An 18,908-nucleotide genomic window follows, 5' to 3' on the forward strand; every position below is an offset into this window, starting at 1 on the left:
CATGTGGTGAGTTAAGGGAGAAGATGATTTGTAAGTCGTCAGCATAGTTATAGGTGACGATATCCCATTTCAAAAGTGACTGGATGAGTGGCCGAAGATAAAGATTAAAGAGGAGCGGGGAAAGGGAAGAGCCCTGAGGGACACCACAGGATGTGCAGGTTTTTTTGGCAGTGTAAGGGCCTAAGCGAACCGCCTGTGTTCTTCCCGTGAGGAAGGACCTGACCCACTCAAGAGCAACGCCCTGGATGCCCGCCTGCTCGACACGGTGGAGAAGGATGTTATGATCCACCGTGTCGAACGCGGCAGACAAGTCCAGTAGGACGAGGGCTTGGGGGGTTCCCGCGTCCGCGTTACTCCTGAGTGTGTCAAGGACCGCCAGGATAACGGCTTCAGTGGAATGGGCAGGTCTGAAGCCTGCCTGAGTCGGTAGAAGATAGCAGGAAGATTCTATGAAGCTTGACAGGCAGCGAGTGACGTGGGCCTCCATAAGTTTATAAAAATAGGGGAGGAGGGAAATGGGGCGGAAATTCGACGGCTCCGCCATATCCGCACCAGGTTTTTTTAGGAGGGGTACCAGGATGGCCTCCTTGAAGGAGGAGAGGCAGATACCACTGCTGAGGGAGCTATTAAGTAGGTGTAAAATACTATCAGGTAAGTTGAGGCATATGCTCCGCAGGACGGATGGTGGACAGCAGTTGTTCGGGGATCCAGATTTTACGCGAGTAGCTAGTTCCGCCAGGGAGGAGGATTCTAGAATAGGAAAGGAAGTGAAGGTTAAGGGGTTGTTAAAAGAATTATCCGGTAGTGACAGTTGGAGAAGTGGAGGGATGGATTTTTTGATTGTGGAGATTTTTTCTAGGAAAAAGGAGTTCAGGGTGTCACAGGCCTCCTGAGTGGGGGTCTGGGCTGGGAGGGTTCTGTCGTCGGAAGTTAGCTCGTTCAGGACTCTGAACACCTCCTTAGATTTATCGACTGCCAGGGAGATCCTGTTGGAGAAGTGTTCCATTTTTGCTAAACGGATAGCTGTTTTAAAATCTTTGCGAGCAGTCAGATAGGGTTGTTTGGCTGAGTCAGAGTAGTCATGTCTCCAGGTGCGTTCCAACTGACGTGTTTTTAGTTTCCGGGCTTTAAGGTCGTCGGAGAACCACCTATGAGAATTCCGGTGTCTGGTACAGGGGAATTTGACTAAGGGGGCAAACAGGTCACTGGCCGACTCAAGCCAGGAGGCCGTATCTTGTTCTAACCCGTCGATGTCAGTGGGGTCAAGAATCGCCGGGCAGGAGTCGGCCAGGGCGGTGAGGAAGACCTGGGAGTCGTATGAGCTCCATTTGCGAGAGAGGCCGCCGGCCATCAGAGGGGCAGGGGTCTGAGCGGCAACCGTGATGGTGGTGTCCAACAGATGGTGATCAGACCAGGCACACGGAAGTATGTCTGGTGGGGACAGCTCCAGGTTGCAGGTCCAGATCTGGTCCAGAACATGTCCCTTGATGTGAGTGGGTTGAGAGACATGTTGAACGAGATTCAGATTTTCAAGAGTCTCAAAGAACTCAGTAGCATGGGGGCCGGCGTTGGTATCACCAAACCAATAGTTTAGGTCGCCAAAGATAGCAAGGTGGGAGTGCAGTGTGAGGAGGGAGGACAGTTGTTCGCTCATGATGGTGGAAAAAGATGGCATGGAGTGTGGGGGTCGATATAACAGAAGAAGAGTGAGGGGACCGGTATCCATTTGCACATTGATGAGTAGGTTCTCCACCTCAGGGAGGGGGAGAGAGTAGGAGGCGATGGAGTTTAGGCGTTTGGAAATGATGGCCGCTACCCCACCCCCAGGCCGGTCGCCAGGGCGGTCGGCGTGAAGAATATAATAGTCTGGGGGAGGGCCGCCAGAATATCTGGCAGGGATTCTGAAGTAAGCCACGTTTCTGTGAGTAGAAGCATGTTGGGGTTCGAACTGGATAGCAAGACGAAAATATCCTCAGAGTGCTTTACTAGCGAGCGGGTGTTCAGGTATGAAACCCTGATGGACGTGGTATTACTAATCGGTGTGGCTGGATGTAGGCAACCGTCGAGGAGGGGTTGGTTGGGGCGCATGAGGCCAGCAGAGGAGATGCGTTGCAATGCCGTGGGAGATGGCGAGATGGCAGTGTTCTGAAGGTCTCTAAGTGCTTGGGGTGAGTATCTAATGGGGTGGGCAGCATGGCCTGCCCACAGGCCCGTCCTGGCGCGGACGGGCGCAGACGGGCTTGCCGTTGGCACGCCGCCGGCGCGCCAGCTGCGCCCGTCCGCTGCGCGGACGTGGGAGGCACATGATTTATGTAAGAGAGAAACAGGAAGGGGCGTGGCCCGTAGTGGAGGGGGCGTGGCCTGACCAGGCTTCCCCAGAATGACGAGGCGAAGTATGGCGGCCCGCGACAGCGTTTAGATCGGCTGTGCGGGGGAAGTGGTAGCGAGAGTATTGCCAGGAAAGTGAGTTAAAATACACAAGAATACACTGCAAAATACAATTTTAAAAAAAGTGTTTGTTGCTCCCGGCTTTCCGCCTCAGGAGTTCTCTCTATCTGCCAGCCCTTTTGATCTGGCGCGTTTTAAGGCGGAGGGGGCGTGGCCCGTAGTGGAGGGGGCGTGGCCTGACCAGGCTTCCCCAGAATGACGAGGCGAAGTATGGCGGCCCGCGACAGCGTTTAGATCGGCTGTGTGGGGGAAGTGGTAGCGAGAGTATTGCCAGGAGGGTGAGTTAAAATACACAAGAATACACAGCAAAATACAATTTTTAAAAAAGTGTTCGTTGCTCCCGGCTTTCCGCTTCAGGAGTTCTCTCTATCTGCCAGCGCTTGTGATCTGGCGCGTTTTAAGGCGGAGGGGGCGTGGCCCATAGTGGAGGGGGCGTGGCCTGACCAGGCTTCCCCAGAATGACGAGGTGAAGTATGGCGGCCCGCGACAGCGTTTTAGATCGGCTGTGCGGGGGAAGTGGTAGCGAGAGTATTGCCAGGAGGGTGAGTTAAAATACACAAGAATACACAGCAAAATACAATTTGTAAAAAAGTGTTCATTGCTCCCGGCTTTTCCGCCTCAGGAGTTCTCTCTATCTGTGCCAGGCCTTCCTCTCGATCGGGACCAAGACCTCCAGGACAAACATGATGCTGAGTGCCGGGCTGCACGCCGCTATAGGGACCTCTCCTTCAAAGCTTTCGGAGCCATGGCCTAGCAGTCGGAGCCCAGATCAATCAATCAATCATTTGTAAAGCGCACTACATACCCGCAAGGTTCTCAAGGCGCTGGGGGGGGGGGGGGCGCTACTGATCGAACAGCCAGGTCTTGAGTATCCTCCTGAAAGTCAGCAGGTCTTGGGTCTGTCGTAGGCTCAGTGGGAGGGTGTTCCAAGTCTTGGCGGCGAGGTGGGAGGAGGATCTCCCACCAGTGGTTCTTCTTTGGATGCGTGGGACGGTGGCGAGTGAGAGGTCGGCGGAGCGGAGCTGGCGGTTGGGGATGTAGAAGGAGAGCCGACTGTTGAGGTATGCTGAGCTGGACTTGTGAAGTGCCTTGTGTGCGTGGGTGAGGAGCTTGAAGGATATCCTCTTGTTGACGGGGAGCCAGTGCAGGTTTCTCAGGTGTGGGGTGATGTGGCCGTGGCGTGGTACGTCGAGGATCAGTCGTGCCGAGGTGTTTTGGATGCGTTGTAGTCGTTTGATGAGCTTGGTCGGGGCTCCAGCGTAGAGGGCGTTTCCGTAGTCGAGTCTGCTGCTGATGAGGGCCTGGGTAACTGTCTTTCTTGTATCTGTCGGAATCCATCTGTAGATCTTGTGGAGTATGCGGAGGGTGTTGAAGCAGGAGGAGGAGACGGCGTTGACTTGCTTGGTCATTGAGAGCGTTGAGTCAAGGATGATTCCCAGGTTGCATGCATGGTCAGTGGGTGTCGGGGTTGCCCCAGTGCCGTCGGGCACCAGGAGTCGTCCCAGGCTAAAGGGTTAGAGCCGAGGATGAGGACCTCCATCTTGTCCGAGTTCAGCTTCAGACGGCTGGTCTTCATCCAGTCGGCAACGGCCTTCATTCCTTCGTGGAGGTTGGCTTTGGCGGTGATGGGGTCCTTGGTGAGGGAGAGGATCAGCTGAGTGTTGTCGGCGTAGGAGATTATGTTGAGGTCGTGCTGTTGGGCTACGTGTGCGAGCGGCGCCATGTAAATGTTGAACAGCGTCGGGCTGAGGGAGGATCCCTGGGGTATGCTGCAGATGATCTCGGAGGCTTTGGAACGGAATGGTGGGAGGCGGACGCTCTGGGTTGTGCTGGAGAGGAAGGAGGTGGTCCATTCCAGAGCCTTGTCTCGGATCCCTGCGGTGTGGAGGCGTGCGCGGAGTGTGCGGTGGAGGCGTGCGCGGAGTGTGCGGTGGCAGACGGTGTCGAAGGCGGCAGAGAGGTCTAGGAGAATGAGTGCTGCGGTCTCGCCGTTGTCCAGCAGGGTCCTGATGTCATCGGTGGTGGCGATGAGGGCAGTCTCGGTGCTGTGGTTGCTGCGGAACCCTGACTGGGAAGGGTCCAGGATTCTGTTTTCTTCGAGGTATCGGGTTAGCTGTCTGTTGACGGTTTTCTCGGGAAGGGGAGCAGAGATGGGCCGGAAGTTCTTGAGGTCTCTCTTTTGTTTTTTAACTGAGTTTTATATAGCCCAAACTTGACCCGGTAACGGGTCTCAAAGCGCTTTACATAGCACCAGTTATGTTACATGAGGACACATTCATTTTTTCTTAGACACGGGGAGATTAAGTGATTTGCCCAGAATTACAGGATGTCCAGCGTCATTGCCGAGACTCGAACCCAGTTCTCCAGATTCGAGGTCAACCACCCTAGCCGTTAGCCGTTAGGCTGGGTCTGCCTTAGGTTTTTTGAGTATGGCGTTGATCTCGGCGTGTTTCCATATCTCTGGGAAGGTCGAGGTCTCGAGGGAGAGATTGATGACGTTGCGCAGGTAGGGTGTGATGGAGCTGTTTGCTCTGTTGAAGACGTGGTGCGGGAATGGGTCTGACGGAGAGCCGGAGTGGATTGTGTGCATGTCTTGGTGTCCTCGATGCTCACGCTGGCCTAGGCTAGCAGGGGGTCGTGGTCGATGGTGTGCGGAGGGTCTGTTGTGTTACTGTCTATGTGTTGAAGCTGTTGTGGATGTCTGCTATCTTGCAGTGGAAGAAAGTGGTGAGGGAGTCGCACAGGGCTTGCGACGGCGGGATGCCGTTGGTGTTGGAGCTAGGCTTGGAGAGTTCCTTCACGATGTTGAAGAGCTCCTTGCTATTGTGTGCATTGTTGTCGAGGCGGTCTTTGAAGGAGGTCCTCTTGGCCGCCTTGATGAGGTGGTGGTGGTGGTTGCGGATGGCGTCCTTGTGTGCTGCGTGGCAGTCCGGAGTTTGTTCACTGTGCCATTTCTTATCTAGTTTACGGCAGGCTTGCTTGGAGCCTAGGAGTTCTAGGGGTGAACCAGCTGGCTCTCTTGCTGGTGTCTCTGTGGGGGGGGTTTCTTCAGCGGGGCGAGGGTGTTGGCGTAGTCCTCGATCCAGCGTCTGAGGCTGTGGGCAGCGTCGTCGGTGTTGGAGGGTTTGGTGGGTGGGCTGAGAGGTTTGCGGGTAGTTGGTCTTCGGTGATTTTGCTCCAGCAACGGCGGGGGATCTGTTGGGTGCGGTAGGTTTCTGGAAGGCGAAGTGGATGCAGCTGTGGTTGGTCCAGAGGAGTTCGGTGGTGTGGCTGACGGAGACGTGCAGGCTTGAGGGGAAGACGGGGTCGAGCGTGTGGTCGGCGGATGGGTCACGATCGCACTCCAAGCATCAAAGACTAAGTGTGGATCTGTTACGACATGGTGCGAAGGCAAGTGTAACACGGTTTGAATCCAGAAGTCTTTTTGGACATGTCAAAAACCTACACAACAAAAATACGTTTGACACAATGTCGAAAAAGCCTGTCAAATAGTGACAGAGGGTAGCTCTTCACGGAACTGCACTGGCTGGCGTGGAAAGAAAAGATCTGACTTCAGCGTGCTGAGGTGGCGCCTATATAGGTGATGAGGATGTCTAAATGGCAGAGACTATATAAACAATGAAGAGTTGGCTCTAATCAGTTAGGCTGAGCACCTATAACACTATACCAAAGAAACGTGCCTAAACTGATACAAAAATTCAACGTGAAATTCACTCAACAAGGGAGAAAACTCATTTCAACCTGAGATATTGCTAGCGATTTATTCATTCAATTTGACGTGATTGTTTTTTACAAAAATTTTTACATTTTATATACAAATACTACACCATTATTCAATGTAACAAAAATCATTCATACTTGTCAGACATATCACAGTCATTCAACAGCAAACATCCATATGTACACAAATCTGGTAAATAAAGATTTTGCGAAAATACCAGAGAGGATTTTTAGTGAAGGGAGGGAAAAAGAAAAAGAAAAAGACAAAGGTTGCTCAAACAATCAACATGTGTGATATAATATACTATACATATATACACTTGGAGTTGAATCTCAATCAACTTGATTGATAGAATACAATGTGTGTAACCAAATTAAGGCACAGGGTTTCTCAACTTTTAAATTTAGTGAGAGCAACACTTTGTACATAGGCCTACGCGTTTCGAGTCCCAATCAGAAGTTGGAAGGGGGGACTCTCATCAGGGCCAATGAAGTATCTGAAAAAAAAAAATTCTCTATGTAAGAAAGTTCGTTCGGAAGCCTATATGACACTAAAGAGTGAACAACCATACCCTCAAACAGCTTACCCCACTGGTCTACAAGGCCACTTGAAGGGTGTAGGGATGTAATAAGTCTCTTTTATTGATGCGCAGCGGGTGGCGCTCTGTCTTTGGATGGGCGTTTTTTGGTGGAGGAGTCACACTGGAAGGGAAGAGAATTGGACATTACCTTCCATCAATAACACTAGATGACCTAAGAATGCAAGGGGATGTGGACTGTCTCTTACCTCGCTGGGTCCAAACCTGGAAATTCGAAGGCACCCACGAATAACGGGAAAACAGGGAGTGGGTTTCACAGCTTTGTTGAATCAGGCGAAATCAAGATTACTGACCTATAAGAAATGAAGGATGTTTCAGAAAACCATATATGTTCTAAGCCCTCAAACAACTGGCTAAGCCATCAAAAATTGACACGGGGGTTCCTTGTAATTTAAATAACAAGGTCGACTGCTCAGGGATTTCAAGCTAATTGCGGAGTTCAACCTAGAACAATGATCGTATAAGTCCGAGTAAGTACCTGCAAAGGGGCAGCACCTTCACTCAGTTGAAGAACGTCACGAATGTATTGAAGCGAGAGCTTCATCCATTTGGTTAACTCCTGCAAAGGGAGCCTGGAGGTTAATAACGGGGTGTTGGAAAACGGAAATTATCAACAACTAATCCCTCTGGAGACTAAATTTACCTAGTGTCACCTTTTCGCTGGTCGCCCGTATTGGCGTCTCAGAAGCACTAATCTTTCGCGCATGCGCCGGGTAGCAGGAGTCAGGTACCAGCTGCCTGCATAAATAGTCATGCCCGCGGGAGAAGCTACTCTCCCGCGCGTGCGCATTGCGGTTTTGATCGGAAATTTGACGCCGAGTCCTGAAACCAACTGTTTCAATAAAGGACACCCGACTGGACACAAAAGGAGAACAGACAAAGGCAACCGCTGCAGGCAACGTGAATTGCCCACTGTATGTACAAAGCAAGGGAAAATTAAAGTTTATAAATTTCTGACAGTTCATTAAGGCCAGTGACGGCCGTGTTAAACTTCACAATGAGGAGCGCTTCCCTTTTAGAGAGCCTGGCATCCCAGTCTCCTCCTCGGGGATCACGCTCCACCTTGGAAATGATTGTCCATTTTAGATCCTTAATCTGATGGGACATTCTGTTCCAATGGTTGACCAGTGGTGCTGTCTCCACCCGATTCCTGAGTCTGGATTTGTGTTGGGAAATTCTTTGGCGAGCTTCCTGATTGGTCTTACCAATGTACAGGAGTCCACAAGGGCACATAACTCCGTAAACAACATATCTCGATTTACAATTACTGTGTGTATCGTGTTTCCACGATATACCCCTATGTTGAAACAGAGAGCCCTCTATTGTGGACTTGCAGCACAGACAGTTGCCACATTTGTGGTGCCCTGTGATGGGATTTAAACCCATCATTTGTCGGATGGTAGGAGGTGCTTCCTTTGGAGTGGCTGCTCTTACTACAAAATTGGCTATACTTTTGTCTTTTTTTAACGCAAAAAGTGGCGGTTCATTCAGGCACTCTTCCAGATTTTGTACAAGGTGCCAATTTTGATTTATAACTTTTTTTAGCTGGTTGGCGTTGGGACAGAATGTAGTGACGCACACCTGACGTTTTAATTGTGGTTTATTACGTCGTTCCAGGAGGGTTTCCCTTGGGGTCCGACGTGCCCTTTTCATACAATTTGATACCAGCTTTTTCGGGTATCCACGGTCGCATAGCTTCGTCACTAGATTATTCGCATGATGCTTATAATCTTCGTTCATAGAACAATTTCTTCGAAATTGTCCTATGAACGAAGATTATAAGCATCATGCTTGATGCTTATAATCTTCGTTCATAGAACAATTTCTTCGAAATTGTCCTATGAACGAAGATTATAAGCATCATGCGAATAATCTAGTGACGAAGCTATGCGACCGTGGATACCCGAAAAAGCTGGTATCAAATTGTATGAAAAGGGCACGTTGGACCCCAAGGGAAACCCTCCTGGAACGACGTAATAAACCACAATTAAAACGTCAGGTGTGTGTCACTACATTCTGTCCCAACGCCAACCAGCTAAAAAAAGTTATAAATCAAAATTGGCACCTTGTAAAAAATCTAGAAGAGTGCCTGAATGAACCGCCACTTTTTGCGTTAAAAAAAGACAAAAGTATAGCCCTCAAACAACTGGCTAAGCAATCAAAAATTGACACGGGGGTTCCTTGTAATTTAAATAACAAGGTCGACTGCTCAGGGATTTCAAGCTAATTGCGGAGTTCAACCTAGAACAATGATCGTATAAGTCCGAGTAAGTACCTGCAAAGGGGCAGCACCTTCACTCAGTTGAAGAACGTCACGAATGTATTGAAGCGAGAGCTTCATCCATTTGGTTAACTCCTGCAAAGGGAGCCTGGAGGTTAATAACGGGGTGTTGGAAAACGGAAATTATCAACAACTAATCCCTCTGGAGACTAAACTTACCTAGTGTCACCTTTTCGCTGGTCGCCCGTATTGGCGTCTCAGAAGCACTAATCCTTCGCGCATGCGCCGGGTAGCAGGAGTCAGGTACCAGCTGCCTGCATAAATAGTCATGCCCGCGGGAGAAGCTACTCTCCCGCGCGTGCGCATTGCGGTTTTGATCGGAAATTTGACGCCGAGTCCTGAAACCAACTGTTTCAATAAAGGACACCCGATTGGACACAAAAGGAGAACAGACAAAGGCAACCGCTGCAGGCAACGTGAATTGCCCACTGTATGTACAAAGCAAGGGAAAATTAAAGTTTATACATTTCTGACAGTTCATTAAGGCCAGTGACGGCCGTGTTAAACTTCACAATGAGGAGCGCTTCCCTTTTAGAGAGCCTGGCATCCCAGTCTCCTCCACGGGGATGATGCTTATAATCTTCGTTCATAGAACAATTTCTTCGAATGCGAAGAAATTGTCCTATGAACGAAGATTATAAGCATCATGCGAATAATCTAGTGACGAAGCTATGCGACCGTGGATACCCGAAAAAGCTGGTATCAAATTGTATGAAAAGGGCACGTTGGACCCCAAGGGAAACCCTCCTGGAACGATGTAATAAACCACAATTAAAACGTCAGGTGTGCGTCACTACATTCTGTCCCAACGCCAACCAGCTAAAAAAGGTTATAAATCAAAATTGGCACCTTGTAAAAAATCTAGAAGAGTGCCTGAATGAACCGCCACTTTTTGCGTTCAAAAAAGACAAAAGTATAGCCAATTTTGTAGTAAGAGCAGCCACTCCAAAGGAAGCACCTCCTACCATCCGACAAATGATGGGTTTAAATCCCATCACAGGGCACCACAAATGTGGCACCTGTCTGTGCTGCGAGTCCACAATAGAGGGCTCTCTGTTTCAACATAGGGGTATATCGTGGAAACACGATACACACAGTAATTGTAAATCGAGATATGTTGTTTACGGAGTTATGTGCCCTTGTGGACTCCTGTACATTGGTAAGACCAATCAGGAAGCTCGCCAAAGAATTTCCCAACACAAATCCAGACTCAGGAATCGGGTGGAGACAGCACCACTGGTCAACCATTGGAACAGAATGTCCCATCAGATTAAGGATCTAAAATGGACAATCATTTCCAAGGTGGAGCGTGATCCCCGAGGAGGAGACTGGGATGCCAGGCTCTCTAAAAGGGAAGCGCCCCTCATTGTGAAGTTTAACACGGCCGTCACTGGCCTTAATGAACTGTCAGAAATTTATAAACTTTAATTTTCCCTTGCTTTGTACATACAGTGGGCAATTCACGTTGCCTGCAGCGGTTGCCTTTGTCTGTTCTCCTTTTGTGTCCAATCGGGTGTCCTTTATTGAAACAGTTGGTTTCAGGACTCGGCGTCAAATTTCCGATCAAAACCGCAATGCGCACGCGCGGGAGAGTAGCTTCTCCCGCGGGCATGACTATTTATGCAGGCAGCTGGTACCTGACTCCTGCTACCCGGCGCATGCGCGAAGGATTAGTGCTTCTGAGACGCCAATACGGGCGACCAGCGAAAAGGTGACACTAGGTAAGTTTAGTCTCCAGAGGGATTAGTTGTTGATAATTTCCGTTTTCCAACACCCCGTTATTAACCTCCAGGCTCCCTTTGCAGGAGTTAACCAAATGGATGAAGCTCTCGCTTCAATACATTCGTGACGTTCTTCAACTGAGTGAAGGTGCTGCCCCTTTGCAGGTACTTACTCGGACTTATACGATCATTGTTCTAGGTTGAACTCCGCAATTAGCTTGAAATCCCTGAGCAGTCAACCTTGTTATTTAAATTACAAGGAACCCCCGTGATAATTTTTGATGGCTTAGCCAGTTGTTTGAGGGCTTAGAACATATATGGTTTTCTGAAACATCCTTCATTTCTTATAGGTCAGTAATCTTGATTTCGCCTGATTCAACAAAGCTGTGAAACCCACTCCCTGTTTTCCCGTTATTCGTGGGTGCCTTCGAATTTCCAGGTTTGGACCCAGCGAGGTAAGAGACAGTCCACACCCCCTTGCATTCTTAGGTCATCTAGTGTTATTGATGGAAGGTAATGTCCAATTCTCTTCCCTTCCAGTGTGACTCCTCCACCAAAAAACGCCCATCCAAAGACAGAGCGCCACCCGCTGCGCATCAATAAAAGAGACTTATTACATCCCTACACCCTTCAAGTGGCCTTGTAGACCAGTGGGGTAAGCTGTTTGAGGGTATGGTTGTTCACTCTTTAGTGTCATATAGGCTTCCGAACGAACTTTCTTACATAGAGAAATTTCTTTTTTTCAGATACTTCATTGGCCCTGATGAGAGTCCCCCCTTCCAACTTCTGATTGCGACTCGAAACGCGTAGGCCTATGTACAAAATGTTGCTCTCACTAAATTTAAAAGTTGAGAAACCCTGTGCCTTAATTTGGTTACACACATTGTATTCTATCAATCAAGTTGATTGAGATTCAACTCCAAGTGTATATATGTATAGTATATTATATCACACATGTTGATTGTTTGAGCAACCTTTGTCTTTTTCTTTTTCTTTTTCCCTCCCTTCACTAAAAATCCTCTCTGGTATTTTCGCAAAATCTTTATTTACCAGATTTGTGTACATATAGATGTTTGCTGTTGAATGACTGTGATATGTCTGACAAGTATGAATGATTTTTGTTACATTGAATAATGGTGTAGTATTTGTATATAAAATGTAAAAATTTTTGTAAAAAATAATCACGTCAAATTGAATGAATAAATCGCTATTGATTAGCAATATCTCAGGTTGAAATGAGTTTTCTCCCTTGTTGAGTGAATTTCACGTTGAATTTTTGTATCAGTTTAGGCACGTTTCTTTGGTATAGTGTAAATGGCAGAGACAGCGCTGATTAAGTCATGTGATCCCGACCGACAGCACCTGCAGGCGGACGAGGGTACTGCTTGAAGAAAATCTTCTAGATCCAGTCTGAAGCCTGGGAAATTCAAAGGTGAGGAATTTGCGGATAGATGTATCTATCAGATATAGAATTTTGGTCACATTTATTTGCAAATTTGATAAATGAAGCCTGCAAGTCTGGTTTCCCTCATTCCTGGCAGTGTGCGATTATCATGCTTAATTTAAAAAAGGGTAACTATGCAAATCCCAGTTGTTAGCATCATATCTCATTGTTGGACTCTGTCATGAAAGTTTTCGGTAGGAAGGTGAGTGCATCTACCTGACCTTCATGGATTTTTTCTGTGCTTTCCATAGTGTTGTTAGGTCCAAACTGTGGGAAATTCTAGAGTTCTTGGAGGTTGATAAGCCCATTGTTACTTTCTTACTTGGTCTCCCCTGTGACATGACAGCTGCTGTCAGATATGGGATGAAAGGCAAAACACGCTAAGTCTATTATGTTGTCTCGGGGGATTTTGCGGGGGGGGGTCCTTGCTCCTGTGCTGTTTTTGATGTACATTAATAGGCTTGAAGCAGCTTTAGTTAAGCAGGGCAGGGATATACCCATGGTTAAGAATAAGGCTTATGTCAATAACAGAATAGATTATGAGGGCTCTCTGGAAGTCCCTGTAGGTATAAGTATAATGAATACTTATTTTAGTAAAATCAAAAGGTCATGGCTGACCAAAAAAGACAAGTGTGTAACAAAATTTCAGGTAAAGGAATGTAAAACAAGCATTGGCAATGCCGATAGGACTGGCTTTAAAGGAACGCTGTATGGTAATGTGATGCATTACAAGTAAACAGCATGGGAATGGATATATATTTATTACGGGTAGTTCGCGAAGTAGCGCTACATGTAGCTACATGAAGTGCACTTCGCACTACACGAACTACGCGTAGCACTATGCGAACTGCGTAGTAGCATGTTCGCACTGCGCAAGATGTCGTTTTCAATGATTGCACAGTGCGGACAAGCATCCAGCACTATGCAATCATTGAAAACAGCAGGTAGCGTCGACGGCAGAAACAGAAAAAGGACGGTGAAGCAGCAGAGAACACCGGCTCAATCACCCGGAGAGACGCGCCAGCAAAAGAAACACGGGATGCCCGGAACCCGCAGCGCTGCACAAACTGTCACCCTAAGAGACCCGAGGGAGGACCAGCTTCACCTCACGTTAGAAAACGGACTGGGAAGCAAAACGACAAAACGAGTAATCGCCACAGATAAGAAGAATTCGGAGTCTACCTTTGGACCCCATGTGGGCCCACAGAAAATATTACGGTACACAAGTCCTGTTCTGAACATCCACCTTCCCTGACGAAGACCTTCATTAAAAGGAGTGCCACACAGAAGGTCGAAACGCGTTGGCCCCCTTTGAGAAAGGTTCTCAGATGCACTGAGTTAAAATTAGGTCCCAAAATTGGACTAAAACCAGCCCCTAACTCAGGGTCTATTCTCGTGTCCTAAGAATCCACACGGACCTCTCCCTTGGCTTAAAAAGTAACACAAACTTGAGGACAGTAAAACATAGCAATCTGCCCTTGCCCCTGTATAGAAGTCAACAGGACTACTCTTTCGGATACGTACCTTTGAAGACTTTGTGTTGATTTAATGCACTTTTTTGAATGTACAAAACACTATATATTAAGTTTTTTCACTGTATATAATTGTTGGACACACTGTCCTTTGGAATCAAAGTATTTTTTCAATGCTCCAATGTATTAGTAAGTTTGGGTCTAGCTTGCTCAATGTTGGGTATGTTTGTTTTGCAATTTAAATAAGAAAACTGAGAAAAATATAAATGTCTATATCCCAACGTTAATTAAAAAATCATATGGGAAGATATATCTCAGTTTAATTTATGGTGTCAGAGGCAATTTGTTTTTTGCACGCATTACAAGTAAACAGCATGGGAATGGATATATATTTATTAGGGATAGTTCGCGAAGTAGCGCTACGTGTAGCTACGTGAAGTGCACTTCGCACTACGCGTAGCACTACGCGAACTGCGTAGTAGCATGTTCGCACTGCGCATGATGTAGTTTTCAATGATTGCACAGTGCGGACAAGCATCCAGCACTGTGCAATCATTGAAAACAGCATCTTGCACAGTGCGAGCTGTTCTTTTCTGCCGCTCGAGTAGATTTTTACTCGAGCTGCAGCTTTCTCAACGCAGACTGGTAGTTTCTCATCGCGAGCGGTCGCGAGTATGCGCGACCACTCGCAATGAGAATCCTGACCTCCCCGCGTTGAGAATCTCGCCGGGAGGTTTATTTTCCATGCTCGTGATCGGCAACTTGATGTTGCTGATCGCGAACAAGGAAAAAGTCTCGCGAGGATGTCATTTTGCTGCTCGTGGTCGCCAACATGACGTTGAGGACCGCGAAAAAGCAAAAAATGACCGCTTCACTACACTACACTACGCATGTTTGCACTGTGCTACGTGCAGTTCGCGTAGAGTGAAGTTGCGCAGACTTCGCAAACTATGCGAGCGTAGTGTAGTGCTATGCCCAGGGTTAATATTTATGAGGAAGCAAAGAACTGACAAATAATATTGGTGTTGGCTATAAGATCAAGCGACAGTTGCACTATCAAGCCAGACCTAAACATCCATGTAGGTTAATGAATGCCCTTCTCCCATCTGTGCTGCAGCTAGAGAAAAACACCATAAATGATCTAGGTACAGAGACTTCCCTTATTGTGGCTAAAAACAGCATCCATTGCCAAGCCAATCAGAAAGGATGGTTCAGAGTTTGCAGCAAGCTGGGGTTAGCGAGATCACCCTGCAGCTTTTCCACTCTTTTCTATCCAAGAGGGTGCAAATTTTAACCTGCAGCAGTTTCAACGCACAGGCTTTCAGCCTTCCCTGTGGGGTGCCTTAGGGCTCATTCTTGAGCCCAACACTCTTTAATATGTATGTTACCCATCTGGCAGATGCGGTCATATGCAAAGGATCCTCAAATTATTGTATCCACTTCCAACAACATGTCTTTGGTTGCAGGGAGGTTCAACCAGTGTATGTCTAGCATTATCTGTTGGATGAAAGACAATTCTCTGAAGATTAATGCAGACAAGACTGAAGTGCTTGTGTTTGGCTCTTAAAATTCCATCTGGTCAAACATCTGGTGGCCGGAAGCCTGTGGACCTCTCCATATGCCTTTCAAGTCAGCTGAAACCCTCAGGGTCATCTTTGACAACACTAAGTTTCCATGCACAGGTCAGTCGCACTGATAGCACTTGCTTTTATACCATTAGGACCCTGAAATAGATCTTTCTTTATAATCACCAGTCACTATTGCCCTTGTCAACTCATGGCTGGACTACTGTAATGCACTTTACCTTAATATCAACAGCTCCTCCCTGAAAAAACGCACGGTTGTACAGAATGTGACAGCCCGCCTTATTCTGAACATTCCCAAACGACACCCTGTTAGAGATGGAATCTGTTCCCTTCATTGGCTTCTAGTCAGCAGGTGACGTTCCCTCAAAGCCCTTTGCTTAGTTTTAGAGGCTCTTCACCGCAGGGAACACCAGCCAAATGAATGCTCTTTTCCATTGGTACACTCCTGGCAGGCCACTTGGATCCTCATGCTATAAATAAATTAGGATCCCCAGATTTCTTAAGACTAGATGGGGTGGGCGTTCCTTCTCAGTGGCAGAAGCCAAACTATGGAACACTCGGTCTACTTATATTTCTAAAGCAGATTCTTTTATGTCCCTTAACAATATCTGAAAACCTGGCTTTTTTCATCTCAGAATCCGATGCTTGGCTGCTCTGCTCTTGTTGATCTATCTGTCCTGCTTTAGTACATTGGCACCTGCGTGTTCTAGTGCGCTGTATACATGTTAGCCCATCCTATCCTAAAGACACTATTCGAGAGACCTATCCTATCTAAGACACTTTAATTGCATTATGTCACGTGTGCCCTGGAAACTTTAAGCTGAAGCAGCTGAATAAATAAAATGATCACAGCTGTGTGGAGGACAAGCATGTTTTATTTCGGAAGCACACAACTTCTGCCCAATCAAAATATGTACTGCTGGTTCCCAAAAATGGGTGGAGCCAAAGCCCTTCTCTAGTGATACTCACATAACTATGCTCAGCTGATAAGATAGATCATAAACAGAGGAAAGCAGTGTGACATTGAGCGCCACCTGAATTAAGAAAACAGTTGTATGGACAGCTGGAGAAGATTCAACTCAATATAGGCTTTATTCAATTTCACATGGTAAATCATAAACGCATAACAATTCAATGCATTACACACATCGTTATGGATAAGAGAAAATTCAAGATGGTGAGACCCTAAACAAATTGTATTAAGAAGATTTTACTTCTCAGTTTAACTTTTGAAGGCGAACAAAATGCATTCCCAACAAAGGCACTGACTCATCCCGCTGGTACTGATGTCAAGCCGGATGTTAAGACTACTGGTACTCACCTGCTGCTGAGCTGAAGCACGTTTCTCGGCAGGCACAGAACTGGATACCGTTTTGTAATCCACTGGAATTGGCAAGAGCGAAGGCATGACAGGAAAGCATACCTTAATGAAATATGTTTTGCCCTAAAACCACAAAACATACAAGAACAAAAGTCTTATTACTGCAATGCTTCATAGGTCATGAAATGTATTAATTCATGAATGACACTATAGTTTGCATTTCTTCAACAACAAAAAGCTCAGATCTTAGCTGTTTAATTCTGCCGTGAAAATCCATTAAGAATTGGAGAAATGTAGCTTGCAGCATTGTGCCCCCCATGCTATAGTATGCATCTAGAAATTAAGGATTACGGAGGCCCAGAAGCAAAAAAGAAACAAGCATTGGCAAAGTCAACCTTTCTGGCATTGATTAACAGCCTTTCGGCTTTGTTAATGCTTGTCTGTTTTTTATAAAACATTGTAGTGGCACATGCAAGACCCTCGTCAACATTTAAAATACAAAAAGCAAAAATGTTTTTGGGTGTCATAAATCACGAGTCACAAAAGATAGACCCTGATACTGAAGCAAACTCCTTTGTGTAAGGATTTGTTTCTTGTGAAAGAATAGAATGCCACCACTCACAGTGAAGTTAGCCAAGAGCTGAAGTGGGCTGACCCACTGCTCCATGCTGTATGCGTTTTTTAAACTTTTGAATTCAGTTACTGAATCGCACAACTAGACCAAATATACATAAAAAAAATTGACAAATCATTAAATTGTTAATTTAATTAATAAACAGAAAATATGTAGAAATATTAAAGCTAACAGGAATGTTGGTGTTTTTCAAAGTGTAGCTCTATTTTTAAAATACTTTTTTTAATTTCAAAGTATTTTATTAAGAACATTTTTAACACATACAATTATCGTTGCTTTACCATCGCGGAGTAACAACACAAACTGGCTGTACTTGCCAATGATACAGGTAAATGGTGTACATGTTCGACTGTTCCCCTTTCCACTGTCCTACTATAGGAATGATAGTGAGTGGGAGGGGAAAGACAGAAAAAAGGAAAGAAGGAGAAACAAGAAGAGAAGGAAGAGGATATTGCACCAGCAGAAGTTAACACTTGCGGGTCTAATTTGGCCTGCGGGAGATTGCATTGTGGAAGATCGCTCTTCTTCAGTTGTGTTCACAGGGGTTCGTAGGGGTCTAAGTATTCATCCAGCGATGCCCACATTCCCATGGTTGCTGGCCTCCAGGGTGAGATCCGCAGTGCGATACTGTCTGCGCCTCTGAGGTATGTTATCCAGTTGAGCCACCCCTTGAATTTCGCCTTCGCTGTTTCCTTCCATTTGGAGACTACCATTTTAACTGCCGAGGTCAGAAGGAGGTCTAGCAAGTCCCTGTCCTGTTGTGAGTCTAGGTCAGTGGTTATAAACGCTGTGGCAAGGGTGTGGAATTCTGGTTTAAGTGTGCATCCCAGCATTTTTTTTTATAAAAATGAATATTTCCTCCCAGAACCTTCTAACTTTAGGGCAATAGAAGATGAGGTGTGCCATGTCCCCCTTTGCGTTCTCGCAGTTCCAGCATAGGTTGTTTTCTCTGAAGCCTAGCGCTGTTAGTCGCGCCGGGGTCCAGTAGGTTTTGTGTAGTACCTAGAACTTTGTCTGGGCCAGTGGTGGATACCTCGCAATGCACGTCTGGGCAAGGAAATAGGCATTGACATGATGCCATAAAAACGAATGTGTGACATTATTCCGCTCTATTTCTACCCGCAGGGAATCACAACGCGGTCGTTACAACGACCGCGTTGTGATTCCGCATACCATTAGTCCGCAAGTCGGAACAACGACTTGCGGAGGGGGGCGCTGGATGTTGGAATAGTATAATTTACTATTGCAACTCCAGTCTGTGCGGACAATAGGGAAGGTGTTGGATTTTAAATCCAACACCTTCCCCCCCTCCACTAGTCGCTGTTCCGACTTGCGGAGTAATGGTATGCGAAATCACAAAGCGGTCGTTGTAACGACCGCGTTGTGATTCCCTGCGGGGATGAAAGATTTGTGGTAAACGTTGTTTACCCATAAAAACATCAGACATGGGGCACGGTTAGGAGCTTAGAAATTATTCTGATAGGGACATGGGCGATGCGTTGTCCCGTTTTGCCGTGTCGCATCTGACAACGTGAGTTATACACATGTTGAAACTTTGCGATTCTGCCTGCCAAAATAAACCCTTCTGACAGGTCAAAACTCCATTTTAAAGATATTAATAAGTCACCCATAGGCACAAGTTACAAAGCAGGATGCATTGTATTTATCAGTCGGGCATGTGG

General features: G+C 46.8%; 1 protein-coding gene across 1 annotated transcript in view; it reads right to left on the reverse strand.

Moving 5' to 3' along the window:
* The window catches only part of ICE2 (interactor of little elongation complex ELL subunit 2), a 747,964-nt gene that overhangs the window by 528,844 nt on the left and 200,212 nt on the right, over positions 1 to 18,908 (reverse strand). The window contains exon 6 of the mRNA XM_078680821.1: positions 16,593 to 16,715. Coding sequence (XP_078536947.1) covers positions 16,593 to 16,715 — 123 coding nt within the window. The remainder of the gene's footprint in view (positions 1 to 16,592; positions 16,716 to 18,908) is intronic.

Source organism: Lissotriton helveticus, chromosome 3_1 (genome assembly GCF_964261635.1).
Source record: "Lissotriton helveticus chromosome 3_1, aLisHel1.1, whole genome shotgun sequence".
In the NCBI taxonomy this organism is placed as follows: domain Eukaryota; kingdom Metazoa; phylum Chordata; class Amphibia; order Caudata; family Salamandridae; genus Lissotriton; species Lissotriton helveticus.